At 43.4% G+C, this 14,824-nt stretch overlaps 1 protein-coding gene across 2 annotated transcripts in view; it reads left to right on the plus strand.

Annotated features, from left to right (window-relative positions):
• LOC126354353 (aminopeptidase N-like) overlaps nt 1-14,824 on the plus strand; it is a 143,217-nt gene that overhangs the window by 7,769 nt on the left and 120,624 nt on the right. The window contains exons 2-3 of one of the 2 annotated variants that reach the window (XM_050003928.1): nt 582-718; nt 11,996-12,135. In XM_050003928.1, the coding sequence (XP_049859885.1) occupies nt 713-718; nt 11,996-12,135 (146 nt within the window). In that variant the 5' untranslated portion in view covers nt 582-712. The remainder of the gene's footprint in view (nt 1-581; nt 719-11,995; nt 12,136-14,824) is intronic. The other variant, XM_050003929.1, reaches the window with a different exon arrangement.

A 14,824-nucleotide genomic window follows, 5' to 3' on the forward strand; every position in this document is an offset into this window, starting at 1 on the left:
GATAAACACCTGCTGCAACGTACGATGTTTATGCAGGATGGCGCTCCACCCCACATTGCTAGACGTGTGAAAGATCTCTTGCGCGCGTCGTTTGGTGATGATCGTGTGCTCAGCCGCCACTTTCGTGATGCTTGGCCTCCCAGGTCCCCAGACCTCAGTCCGTGCGATTATTGGCTTTGGGGTTACCTGAAGTCGCAAGTGTATCGTGATCGACCGACATCTCTAGGGATGCTGAAATATAACATCCGACGCCAATGCCTCACCATAACTCCGGACACGCTTTACAGTGCTGTTCGCAACATTATTCCTCCACTACAGTTATTGTTGAGGAATGATGGTGGACATATTGAGCATTTCCTGTATAGAACATCAACTTCGCTTTGTCTTACTTTGTTATGCTGATTATTGCTATTCCGATCAGATGAAGCGCCATCTGTCGGACATTTTTTTAATTTTGTATTTTTTTAGTTCTAATAGAACCCCATGTCATTCCAAGCATGTGTGTCAATTTGTACCTCTATATCTGCATTATTCCGTGATTTATTCAGTTTTCAAATTTATACTGACTTTTTGATCTCCAGGTATATCGCAACAACCCTCGTAGTCTTCAGCAACTGCAGAAGAACGTATGCGACTGCAGCAATTCCAGCAGTCCAGCTTCCAGCCGCCTTCAGCAGCTTACTGACCAGTGCCCAAAAGCGCCAGGAGGTGAATGACGGTAACTTTCAATATCTGCTATAGTCAGATTAGTACTGAATTTCCTTTTCTCTGCTGTGCTTCTTTGTACCCTATAACGCTGTTCTCGGGGCCACTTTTATTCGCCCCACTCTGTGCAAAAGGACAGCTCGTCCAATGGACTGTTCTTTTACACTGATAAGCCGAAACATTATAACCACTGCCCCACCGTCACGTTGGATGCCGCCTGGTGGCGTTGCAGGCACGTGGCGCAGTAACAAAATTCTGTAAGCGGAGCAGACACGCACGGGAGATAACCATAGCAAAGATATGGTCTGCAAATTGCGGTATGCATTAAGATAAGCCACTTTGGCAAGGGGCAGATTATTATTACGCAGAGCCTGTCAACGAGTTTCACGAAAACGGCGAAGCAGGGCGAATGGTCACGTGATACTGTCGTGAGCACTTACGGAAAAAGGTAGAATGACAGTGAAACTACCGCTAGTCGCTAAATGGTTGGACTTTCACGCCTCATACCAGATAGTGGGGTTCTGAGGCTTGTCTGCTCTGTAAAGACGGGTAGAGGGTGTTCTGTGGCATCTCTGCCGAAGATCACAATCCTGGTGCACCTACAAGTGTTTTGGAGCAAACCGTTCTTCGTACATTGTTGAAAATGGAACGCTGGCATTAGGCCACCCCTACAGGTTCACTGTCGACCCAATGACATTGTCAGTTACTGTTGCAGTAGGCACGGGACCATCGGGATTCGACCGTCGATCAAAATAAACGTTCGGCTCTTCGGTTGAATCGCATTTTTGCTTCACTTAGTTGATGGTAGTCTCCACAAACGCCGACATCGAAGCAAACGGCGGCTCGAAACATGCAACGCGCTACGGACGCAGGCTGGTGGGAGCAGTATTATCTATGGGAGACATTCTCCTGCGCTTGCATTTAACCTTTGATAGTAATCAAAAACACTCTGACAGCTGCAAACGACCAGCATCCCGTCATGCTTGATGCCTTCCCCGACGATGCTGTCATCCTTCAGCAGTGTAATCGCCAGTATGTCGGAGCCCGAACCGTGCTACAGTGGTTTGAGGAATATTACAGTGAACTCACGTCGATATTTCGATGACCAAATTCGCCTGATGTAAATCCTGTGGAACCTATCTGTCTCACTATCGGGCGCCATCGTCCGGTAAGCAAGTCAGTGGGCCGCTGTTTACGCGAATTAAATGACCCGTGAGTAAACATCTAATGACACGTACCTCCACAAACATACCAAAAAGCTGCCGGATCGACGATACGCAAAATCAGTCATGTATTTTGTTCCAAAGACGGAAAAACAAGCTATTAAACAGATGGTCATAATGTTTGGGTTCATCAACATACACCGTATGTACGCGATTCTTCCGCCATCTGTGTATGTGGATATCGCTATCTCATGACTTATGTCAACTCAGTGTACAGTTTATGTTTTCCAGTGTTGATAATCACACAGCACTGTACAATCTATGGCTGCCACGTGCCTTACAGAAGACAAACAAACCAAAGAGTGTGACGAAAGATGATGTTCTGAGATTCTGCATTGGAACAGAGATTCACATTGGAATCATAAAACATTGCCTAAGCTGTACGTTTCTCAGTGTGAGTGGGTGTACAGGTGTGATACTGTTAGTTACGTAAGCCCATCCACCACAGCAAGGTCATGTCACATCGGATGGGAAAAATCGGTTTTTAATTGTCCTGAGGCCAAGAACCTCATTAAAAGCATCAATAATATCGCTTTTTGTACTGAAGCCAAAAACCGCATAAAAAGCATCAATCAAAACCAAATAGGATTATCAAATTCAGTGTGACTGGCGCAAAACATGTTCAATATGCTGCCCATCGTAATCTCCAAGAAGCTCAAATCGAGAAACAGCATGTTCCACAACTGATAGAATTGTTTCCAGAGTCACGTTCAGCATGTGTTACACAGTGCGTGAGTTCAATGCAGCTAAGTTTGCAGTCGGAACACTAAACACAACTTCTTTCAGATAGCGCCACAGCCAGAAGTCACACGGATCAAGGTCAGGTGATCGGGACGACGAGTCTGTAGCAAAATGACTGGCTGGTAATTCTAGCATTTCCGAAATGGCGCTTCAGCAGCTGCTTAACTGGATTTGCAATGTGCGGAGGTGCGCTATGTTGCAAAAAAAATATCCCATCCACACATCCACGCTATTGGAGAGCAGGAATGACATGGTTGCGCAAAAGACACTCATAGCGCTTACCAGCGACGGTGCAGGTAAGAGGATAGGAAGCACCTGTCTCTTGGAAAAAAATATGGTCCTATGATAAATAATGCCGTATACCCGCACCACACAGTGGCCTTTTCAGGATGAAGCGGTACTGATTGATTTGCGTGTAGATTTTCCGTTGCCCATATTCGACATGTACTGACATGTCCTGTTGGATGGAAGTGGGCTCCGTCGGTCCACAAAATCTCCCACGGAAAATAATTGTCCAATTCGGTGCGAGCAAGAAATTCTGAAGATCTCTCTGTCTGGCAGGTCAACAGGAAGCAACTGGTGCACATGCGTAATTTTGAATGGATAGCAAAGAAGGACGTTTCGTAGGATTTTATGCACCGTGCTCACGGTTACCTTCAATGTTCGGACAATTCTCCGTGCACTACACGTTTGCACACCACCACTCGTCTCCTCCTGAATTGCTGTGGCCACTGCTTCCACTGACGTCGAATCAGTTCATTTCCTCCCTCTACCAGGTTGCGCACCAAAAGAACCCGTCTTTTCGAATTTCCGGATCATTTTCTCCATACACACGGCAGTCATCGGACCAACGCTTGTTTTCAAACCCTTCAGTGTCCGGAATTTCTGCAGAGCGACGTGTCCACAGTAATCATTCTATTAATACAGCTTTACAATCAGAGTGAGATCCTGCATTGAGACAGTCATGGTGAACGTCGCAGAAGCGAAAGGAGGAAAAGCCGTGTAATCGGCGTGTTTACAGAAACTTCAATGGGTAGAGCGCATGACAGGTATTTTCAAAAAAATGGCTCTGAGCACTATGGGACTTAACATCTATGGTCGTCAGTCCCCTAGAACTTAGAACTACTTAAACCTAACTAACCTAAGGATATCACACAACACCCAGCCATCCCGAGGCAGAGAAAATCCCTGACCCCGCCGGGAATCGAACCCGACAGGTGTTTTTATTTACGAATTCTGACACATACAGCGGTATCTATTGATCAATTTTCACACTATTTTTTTCTTCTGCCGTACTTTTTCCCCTTTCTCCTATAACTGTGCGTTGCAATTTGACGTCATTCTGACCAGTGGTGTTATTTCTACAGCGGGCGCTGATGACCTCGACGTTGATCGACGTTGAGCGCAAATAAGCCCCAACACACACACACACTCTACAGCGTTTTGAAAGTTTAATTATTAGGCTGACTGCAGCCCAGCCCGTGAACATCGGATGGTCGGCTGCATGGATCCCATCAAAGTGCCAAACACTGTAGATGGTGGTTAACTTCGAGGATCTGACGGAAACCGGTGTAACCACCTCGCCACGGACGCTGACTGCAAACAAACATTAAGAACTGTATCTCCCTGATGCTAGTAATGGTAAAATATTTTTTTTAAAATTACCATCACAAAACGCGACTCGTTGCAGTCATTCCTGATAGCCTTGAGTCATCACACTCGCTATGTTCCACATCTGTGATGGATAAAAGTCTAATTTACTTCTTAATCATTCAAGTTTGTGACATTGATCTCTCATCGTTCTATTATTGGAATATCTGCTTCCGCCCTGCGTTTTCTTGATGGTGCAAATAATCGTTTCCTTCGTGTGACAAAATTTTCGCGAGTAAAATACATAAGAAGGAGTTATATGGCTTGGATGACGAGGACACACGTTTGAGGCTTCAGGCAGTGTGTTTTATGCATATGCGATGTCAGCAATATGTGATGTGATGCAGCCAAATATGATCAGAAGGTTTATGGGATACAGTCCAAATGCGTGTTTGAAGTGTTCAGTGCAGCAGCACTAACTATATTCACGTCACGATGAAGAAACCTGGGATACTGCAGTTTACAGACAGTAAAGCTCATCGCTAAAGTACGAGTTGTAGATGGTTTACCGGGGAAGCGTACAGTTTTAGTTTTCATTTTTTGAGTAACGTTAGTTATGACTACAGAAAACGTAATTTTATGGAAAACTGAAAGACGAACACTTTGCCTTACTTTTAAAAAAATGTTACACACATTATCGTCTTAAATGACAAAAAATTTTAATCCTCTTCATACAGCGGTGTAAGTAGGCTGTTTAGGTTTTTATGTCGGTAACGCCATGTAGCGCTCTATATGAAAATCACTGACTGTGCTGTGTACAGTCTGTGGTTGGTTTGCATTGTTGGAATTTGCTATTGTACTGTCGGGCAGTTCGCTGTTAACAGCGCGTGGCATTGCGCAGTTGGAGGTGAGCCGCCAGCAGTGGTGAATGTGGGGAGAGAGATGGCGGAGTTTTGAGAGCGGATGATCTGGACGTGAGTCCATCATAGACAATAAATTTGTAAGACTGGATGTCATGAACTGATATATATTTTGGACACTATTAAGGTAAATACGCTGTTTGTTCTCTATCAAAATCTTTCATTTGCTGTTTTTGCCTATCAGTAGATACTTCCTTCAGTAGTTAGAATCTTTTATTTATCTGGCAGTAGTGGCGCTTGCTGTATCGCAGTAGTTCGAGTAACGAAGATTTTTGTGAGGTAAGTGATTCATGAAAGGTATAAGTTATTGTTAGTCAGGACCATTCTTTTGTAGGGTTTATTGAAAGTCAAACTGCGTTGCGCTAAAACTATTGTGTGTCATTTTATTGATGATCAGAATAAGTAAAGAGAGAAATGTCTGAGCACGTTCAGTTTTGCTCAGCTGTTTGAAAATCAAATAACGTAAGGGGCTTACCAGCACAGTAATTCATTAATGTTTCTAAGGGAACGGTTCAACAGACATTCAGGAGACTTCTGGATGGTCTTGACGATAACCACGCCTGGTCAAACATTAGATAGCTGTCTGTTTCTCAAAACCTCGTCATTAGTCCCGGAAAGTAATTCATTTTCCATTGAAACTAGAATAACTTACGAAAAAACTCCGACCGTTTTATCTGGCACATGAGATAATATTTGATCACGTAGGAGTCAGGTTTCAACAGCTACACTACAGGCCATTAAAATTGCTACACCGAGAAGAAATGCAGATGATAAACGGGTATTTATTGGACAAATATATTATACTAGAACTGACATGTGGTTACATTTGAACGCAATTTGGGTGCATACATCCTGAGAAATCAGTACCCACAACAACCACCTCTGGCCTTAATAACGGCCTTGATACGCCTGGGCATTGAGTCAAACAGATCTTGGATGGCGTGTACAGGTACAGATGCCCATGCAGCTTCAACACGATACCACAGTTCATCAAGAGTAGTGACTGAGGTATTGTGACGAGCCAGTTGCTCGGCCACCATTGACCAGACGTTTTCAATTGGTGAGAGATCTGGAGAATGTGCTGGCCAGGGCAGCTTTCGAACATTTTCTGTATCCAGAAAAGCCCGTACAGGATCTAAAACATACGGTCGTGCATTATCCTGCTGACATGTAGATTTTCGCAGGGATCGAATGAAGGATAGAGCCACTGGCCGTAACACATCTGAAATATAACGTCCACCGTTCAAATTGCCGTCAATGCGAACAAGAGGTGACCGAGACGTGTAACCAATGGCACCCCATACCATCACGCCGGATGATACGCCAATATGGCGATGACGAGTACACGCTTCCAATATGCGTTCACCGCGATGTCGCCAAACACGGATGCGATCATCACGATGCGGTAAACAGAACCTGGATTCATCCGAAAAAATGATGTTTTGCCATGCGTGCACCCAGCTTCGTCGTTGAGTACACCATCGCAAGCGCTCCTGTCTCTGATGCAGCGTCAAGGGTAACCGCAGCCATGGTCTCCGAGCTGATAGTCCCTGCTGCTGCAAACGTCGTCGAACTATTCGTGCAGATGGTCTTTGTCTTGCAAACGTCCCCATCTGTTGACTCAGAGATCAAGACGTGGCTGCACGATCAGTTACAGCCATGCGGATAAGATGCCTGTCATCTCAACCGCTACTGATACGAGGTCGTTGGGATCCAGCACGGCGTTCCGTATTACCGTCGAGAACCCACCGATTCCATATTCTGCCAACAGTCATTGGATCTCGACCAACGCGAGGAGCAATGTCGCGATACGATAAACCGCAATCGCGATAGGCTACAATACGACCTTTATCAAAATCGGGAACGCGATGGTACGCATTTCTGCTCCTTACACGAGGCATCACAACAACGTTTCACCAGGCAACGCCGGTCAACCGCTGTTTGTGTAAGAGAAATTGGTTGGAAACTTTCCTCATGTCAGCACGTTGTAGGGTTCGCCACCGGCGCCAACATTGTGTGAATGCTCTGAAAAGCTAAGCATTTGCATATCGCAGCATCTTCTTCCTGTCGGTTAAATTTCTCATCTGTAGCATGTCATCTTCGTGATGTAGCAGTTTTAATGGCCAGTAGTGTATTTATCTCGAGTTGATACAGCTGTGTATCTTTCCTACGTGTATGGCAGAGTCTTCATACACTATTCTAAAGTAGTTATCCCACAAGTGACCACATTCCTACATTCACTTTGAGAAGCAACCTTTGATCTCCAATCATAGACAATGTCTACATAAGACGCATAATTGTGCAGTGCAATTATGATTGGGACCGGTTTATACATGCTCGTGAATTCTGTACTTAACTATTTAAATTAGTGGCAGGATGCACATTGACCGATATGCTGTTGAGTTCCATGTTTCAGACCGGCTCTCAAAGCGCCTCTCAAGAAATATGGATTGTTACGAACTATAAACGCTTTCCAATGTATCCCTTATCTCAGAGGTTTTACTCAGACCCAATGTAAGGTCATCCATTCGGCACCCCTCTCTCTACATACACAACTGTTTTACTCCGTAAGTAATTGTATGTTAGTAGTGGAATGTACTCTGTGCACTAGGTGGTACACGGAAAGAATTATTGTCCGCACATCACTAAATTCAACCGAATTTGTTTGCTTTTTCTCGTCGTGATCGTAACGCGTAATGTATGTTGAAAGACTCAACTTTTCCTTGTGTTGTAGTGGAATGTAAGCTCTGGGAATTTCTAGATGTTGGTTTAACGTCCGCGAAGTTCTAGAGGAAGACTCCCCATTACACACTATGTGGCTTAGCCAAGTATTATTAATAAGGGAAAAAAGGTATTACGTCTTCTTTTAGTTTCTATCACATACATCATCCATTTTATATAGGTTTTATGGTCACTCATAACAAAGCCAGCATGCGTCTAAACTCAAAATCAATTAACATGGCCACGAGAAGCGCACGAACTCCTGCAAACCTCTTTGACCTGTCCGACAGCATATGATTATATGAGGCTACTGCAGTCTGTTTATTGATTCTTTCGTACTAATTTCATCTCTGTATGTTTAATTAAATATTTTACAACCACTTGCAGCCAAATTAATGTGTCGTATTGAAATTTCTTAAACATGAGCACATTTGTTGATTTAACGTGTAATGAACTGGAGGCTTCATGTACCATTCATTTTCATACATCAAAATAAAACCTAACGAGCAAATAGGATCTCTTGCTCAACTTTGTCTTAGTGAGAAATATGTGAATCAGAGTCAGTGTCTGTTTAAGTGGACGGAAAAACTGGCGTTATCATAATTTACGTTATTTTTCTTGATAATTTATCGATCGACACGCTGAGTAGTCCACTTATGTAAACAGAATCATCGACTTATACATTCCGAACGCTGAATGCAGTGGCTGTGGCTAAATAGCTGATAATGTGCCTGGAAACAGAACTTTGAACATAAATCATCCGCTAGAAATAAAGTCATCCAAGAACAGCTGAACGCAAAGAAAACGATATTGAAAACACAATAACTTTGATAAGAACATCAAAGAAGTTAACGTGTGTATTGCAGGAAGCATCCGTAGAACACATGCTACGTTGTACTTCATTAACGGAAAGTCTTGGTAGTAAGTAGAGAATTTAAACTGTTCACTGGAGGTGTTGCGGTTTGTAGACTTCTGTCATGTCCAGATGGAAAAAAGGACTGTAATGACTGTTCTAGCTGTATTTCATGCTAGGTAGCTCTACACAACGTTCACAGTACAATTACCTGCAGGCTACAAAATTTGTGTTGTATTTGCAGTAATGATTAACTGGAAGAAAGACACTGTTCGTATCTTTAAGTTTTGCTCTTATTTCGATAGCCGAAAGTTTTCGTGATACGGGCTCCCTAAGCCTCCGGAAGCGGTGAGATGTGATAATCCATGGTCTCTCCACAGCTGCACCCTACTGGAAGTCGATGGTGAGAATAGGGTCCATCGTATGCGACATATGGTAGAGTCCGCGGGAGGAATGGTTGTTAGAGCACTGTATGTCCAATGAAGCTTAAAGACTAACGCCTGTAAGAGAAAACCATCCTTTTCTGGAGTTGCATGTAACCACCTGATAGTAATATCTTCAAAGAGAAACATGTTTCTGTAGCTAACACGTCTCTATGTGAACAAATGTTTCAAAAATCTATGAATTAGAAAAGAATCTAACAGAAATTTCAACATATATCAGTAATTTGTATCTGCGGGCTCACTCGAAAATTAGTCTTTGTCTTTAGGAGTACATTAGTATGTCAACATCACTGATAGCAATGATACTGGTCTTTCGCTTTGAGATATTCACAATGAGTTGCTAACTTTAGTAACCAGATGATTCTGCCCCCGTAGTTTCATAAGTAATTAGTTATTATTGTGGTATTAACTATTGTGCAACTCAGAGACGTGCTGTCCAGTATAACTAAAATAACAGCAACTCAAATTTGCTCAAAGTTTACGACACATAACTACATCAGTGCAAAATCTATTTTTGCACACATCAAATTCCTGTTCCTCTAATTCTGTCAGTTTTCAGAATATGGTTCAAATGGCTCTGAGCACCATGGGACTCAACTGCTGTGGTCATCAGTCCCCTAGAACTTAGAACTACTTAAACCTAACTAACCTAAGGACACCACACACATCCATGCCCGAGGCAGGATTCGAACCTGCGACCGTAGCAGTCGCATGGTTCCGGACTGCGCCCTGAACCGCGAGACCATCGTGGCCGGCAGTTTTCAGAATAAATCTCATCCATTTTATATAATTCTGATGTGTTCTAGTCAAATATCTGGCCTGCCTTCTGCGATTAACAGCAACTTTTCATCTATATCTATTACGTTAACATCTTTACAACCTGTTCTGTAGTCGAGGTCGACTGTACAAGCTAATAGTGACGATCATCTACGATGAAGCTCTTTCGAATCTTGGCCACACTAGAAACTTTCATAATCAGTAAATGATTGAAGACAAAGCCAACGGCCTTGCCGGAATGGTAACACCGGTTCCCGTAAGATCACCGAAGCGCTGTCGGGCTGGTCTAGCACTTAGATGGGTGACCATTTGGTCTGCCGGGCGCTGTTGTCAAGTGGTGTGCACTCAGCCCTTGTGAGGCAAACTGAAGAACTATTTGATTGAGAAGTAGTGACTCTGGTCTCTTAAACTGACATACGGCCGGGAGAGCGGTGTGCTGACCACGTGTCCCTCCATATCTGTATCCTGTGAGATGAGGATGACACGGCGGCCGGTCCGTACCGTTGTGCCCTGCAAGGCCTTTTCAGACGAAGTTTAGTTTTTGACTGAAGACAAACATCCTGGATTAAATTCCAAACCTCTCTACAGTGTTCCATGAGCGAGCGCATATGACGCTTTTGCTGGTGATCCTTCCGTTGGATGGCGACATTAATAGGTTATACATGGCATTTTATGCTTTACTTTCGCTGTAACTACGCCGATCTATCCAGACTCTATTTTTCCTTTTTTATTACATTCCACTTCAGTTATTGTGCACAACTGTAGATGTTTTTACTTAGGTCACTGTTGATTACCTCGGAGAATTTTCACTTCATCTCGTTCTTTCAAAAATTATGAACTTACACTCTCATTGTGTACTCATTTTTCTTTATTATTTTGAATTATAGACTACCAGCATGACTATCAGATCGTCATTTTAATACGCAAGTGCGATTGTGTTATAGACCAGTATTTTATTTCTGAATCTTTATTTAACTGGATGAATAGCTTTTGATGATGCCTCCCGCTTTTTCGGAATACACTGTCTTACACTTTGATTTTGAAGCACGATGTTTATTAAAAACTAAGGGAACATAACTCCCTCTCGTCACTTTTCTTCTCTAAGACTCCTATTCTGTTACTTTTCTGTCTTCATTTCTCACCCTGTAGCTTTCCGAAAAAAATATCAAACTCTCATTCCTCGATGTCCTCACTTACTCTTGTCCTCACATTTTCTCTGTATTTAACAACATCAGCTTGCAAAGTGGGAGTCTAAACTTATGAAATGATGGTCCTACTTCTTTTCAGTCCTCAGGGAAGTAACTCATTGTATTTTCTTTTTTCCAAATATTAATAGTGCCAACCGCTTTTACAATATTTGAGCCGACACGGAGGCTTACCAGCAATCGTTCTTTCCGCGAACCACACGCGACTGGAACGGAGGAAGGGGGAAGTAACACTGGTATACAAAGAACCCTTCAACACACACCGTAAAGTGTCTCGAGAAATATAGATGTAGATGTATCAATCCTCTCAAAATGAGCACCTTCTCGTCGCGTTCTCAATGTTTATAGGATCTCAAACCCAAACAAAATGTCGCACAGTTTTCTTCTGCTAGATCTTTTAGTTTTCGAGCAAGGAAGGCCCACGCAGCAGAAATTACGAGGCATCTTAAATGGTAAGAATATTGAAATTCTCTTTACGCAGCTCTCAGTTAAGCCGGAAAACCGAGTCCGCAATGGAAGGTTTTTTAGTAAGAATTCACTGTTTGGTTAAAGCCAGTGCTTGATTTGTATATATATAAAAGAGGTTCCGGTAATGACGTTCCAGGAGGGTTTTTTTTTCTTGGAAGTGTAGACGTCTTAAAACTTCATTTTAACGCCTTCTTTCGTCAGAGCTACTGGTACGGCATACTGGCTTCTGTCGTCGCAAATCAAGCACTGATTATAACTAAGGGTAAGGGGTATTGTGGAATTTCATCGTACTGCGGTTCGTCTAGACCAGTCACGTTTCTCTGTCCAGTTAATCTGTCTTATTGTGCAGATGAAGATGGGACCGGCAGCGGTAGCTGCGGTGGTGCTGCTGGCGTTGGCGGCTCCTGCGCATGCGCAGAGGAAGAGGCTGCCGGGTGAAAGCCTGCCGCACTCTTACCACGTCACCATCACACCCGACCTCGACGAAGGGTAAAACATCTTCAAAGTTGAAAAGAAATATTCCATTTGTGATTTACTTCACAGAATTGTGAAACACCGCTTTGAACTTATAAACAATATATTCACTAATATGAATCTTCCTGGCAGATTAAAACTGTGTGCCCGATCGAGACTCGAACTCGGGTCCCGAGTTCGTGTCTCGGTCGGGCACACAGTTTTAATCTGCCAGGCAGTTTCATATCAGCGCACACTCCGCTGCAGAGTCAAAATCTCATTCTGGAATATATTCACGACATCAACAGATTAGTAACTATTAACTACCAAGTCAAATATTTTGCGGCTCTTTTCAGCAGCACCTTGCCCTCTTCAAATGTTTTCATAAGTGATTTATATAATATTAAAAGTAGTCGCAATACGCATTTTATATTTAAGTGGGTTGTGCCACTATGCGGTGATCTAGTATTATGCTTATCGGACATAAAGGTAAAAATTTTATGGAAGCGTACTTCTTAAAAGAAGTCATTTTTCTGTCTAGACTGTTTTTTATTATTATGAATTAACTACTTTCGCCACCTCTTGCACTTTGCCAGCTTCGCAGCCTCAAACAATGTAGGAACGTATAAAAATATATACCTCACATACATGACACCACAAATTACGTTATGCTAGTAGCATGTATTGATCTACACAGCAGTGTGGGAAAAGCTTCCTTTTTTAATTTTCTGCTCCTAATGATAGACTGGAATGTTTACATGTACACTGATGAGCCCAAAACTTTATGACCATGTGCTTAATATCGTGTTTGTCCGTATTTGAAACGAAATACATCACTGATTTTGCATATCGTGTATCCGGCAGTCTGTTCGTAGTTTTGCGGACGTATGTGGCATTATATGTCTACTCACAGGTCATGTAATTCGCGTAAATAATAGGCCATTGATTTGCTTACTCGATTATGGCGACCCAGATGGGTTCCATAGGATTTACATCAAATGAATTTGGCCGCTGAGAAATTGACATGAGTTTTTTCATAATGCTCCTTAAACTACTGTAGCACTGTTCTGGCTCCGACACACGGGAAAATGTGCTGCTGAAAGATGAAATCGCCGTCGGGGAAGACATCAAGCATGAAGGGATGCAGGTGGTTCGCAGCTGTCAGCGTATCTTCGATTACTGGCACAGGCCTCAGGAGAATGTCTCAAATAGCATAATACTGCTCCCATCAGCCTGCGTTCGTGTCGCGCTCCACATTTCGAGCAGCAGTTCACATCGATGACGGTGTTTGTGGAGACGACCGTCGACCTAGTATAGCAAAAATGTGATTCACCTGAAGGGCTGACGTCGAATCCCGATGGTCCCACGTCCACTCCAGAGGTAATTGAGGACGTCGTTGGGTCAACATGTGAACACGTAAGGGTAGTCTGCAGCAGAGCTCAGTGTTCAACAATATACGATTTTTTTTATTAGCTACTCCTAATGATAGAATACAATGTTTACGTGTACACTGATGAGCCCAAAACTTTATGAGCACCTGCTTAGTATCATCGATCCGGCAGTCTGTTCGTAGTTTTGCGGACGTATGTGGCGTTAGATGTCTACTCGCAGGTCATGTAATTCGCGTAAATAATGGGCCACTCCGAAACACTTGTGCGTGCACCAGCACTGTGCTCTATCGGCAGAGATGCCAGAGATCACCATCTATCCTACTTTACAGAGCAGACAAGGCTCCGAACCACACGTTCTGTTTAAGAGTCGTGGACGTCCAATGATTAAGCACCTAGTGGTAGTTTCAGTGTCATTCTACCTCTTTCCGTAGATGCTCACGACAGTAGCACGTGAACATTCGACCAGTTTCGCCTTTTTCGAGATACCCTTTAACAGGCTATGCGTAATAATAATCTGTCCTTCGTCAAAGTCTCTTATCTCAAGGTATATCCCCATTTGGAGCCCATATCTTCCCTAGGTTGATCCCCCGTCCGTGTCTGCTCCGCTTACACACTTTTATCAAAGCGTCACGGGCCCGCAACGCCACCAGGCGGCATCCAACGTCGCAGTGGGCAGCGATCATAATGTTTTGGCTTTTCGATGCATTTCTGAAAGAAAAGACATTGTTGATGATACACAGCTGTGCGAACTACTTCGAAATTTATTCGCTAACTACGAATTCCTTGTCATCAGCTATATTACTTAACGGTCTACAACCCAGTAGTGACATACGAAGATTCGTGCTGGACCGAGACTCGAACCTGAATTTACCGATTATGTCAATCAATCGTCTTAACCACTTCGGCTGTCCATACGCGCTCCCTGACCGATTCAAATTTCGATATGTCACGCAGTGCCTGGTCTTTCGGACGTGCATGTAACTAACTAGTATTACAAGCTAGGTCGGCACACAGCAATAAATACATTTGGTCTCGATTCCTCGTTGTCTTATTCTCTCTGTTGCTGGAAACCAAGTAATTTTGCGAGCATTGGGTGACGAATTTAATGGACTACAGTACATGAATATAGACGATATGACGTACAGAAGTTTGGGTTGATCCGGAGAGCGCTCAAGGACGGCCAAAGTGGTTAAGGTGAGCCCTCACGTCAGGCAGGAAATCTGGATACGAGTTCCAGTCCGGCACAGCAGATCTACACCTAATACGGCTCATGTCAAGAAATCGGTAGTCAGCGAATAAATGTCGAAACAAAATGCGATGTTCGAGCTCTGAAC

Source organism: Schistocerca gregaria, chromosome 3 (genome assembly GCF_023897955.1).
Source record: "Schistocerca gregaria isolate iqSchGreg1 chromosome 3, iqSchGreg1.2, whole genome shotgun sequence".
Taxonomy (NCBI): Eukaryota; Metazoa; Arthropoda; class Insecta; order Orthoptera; family Acrididae; genus Schistocerca; species Schistocerca gregaria.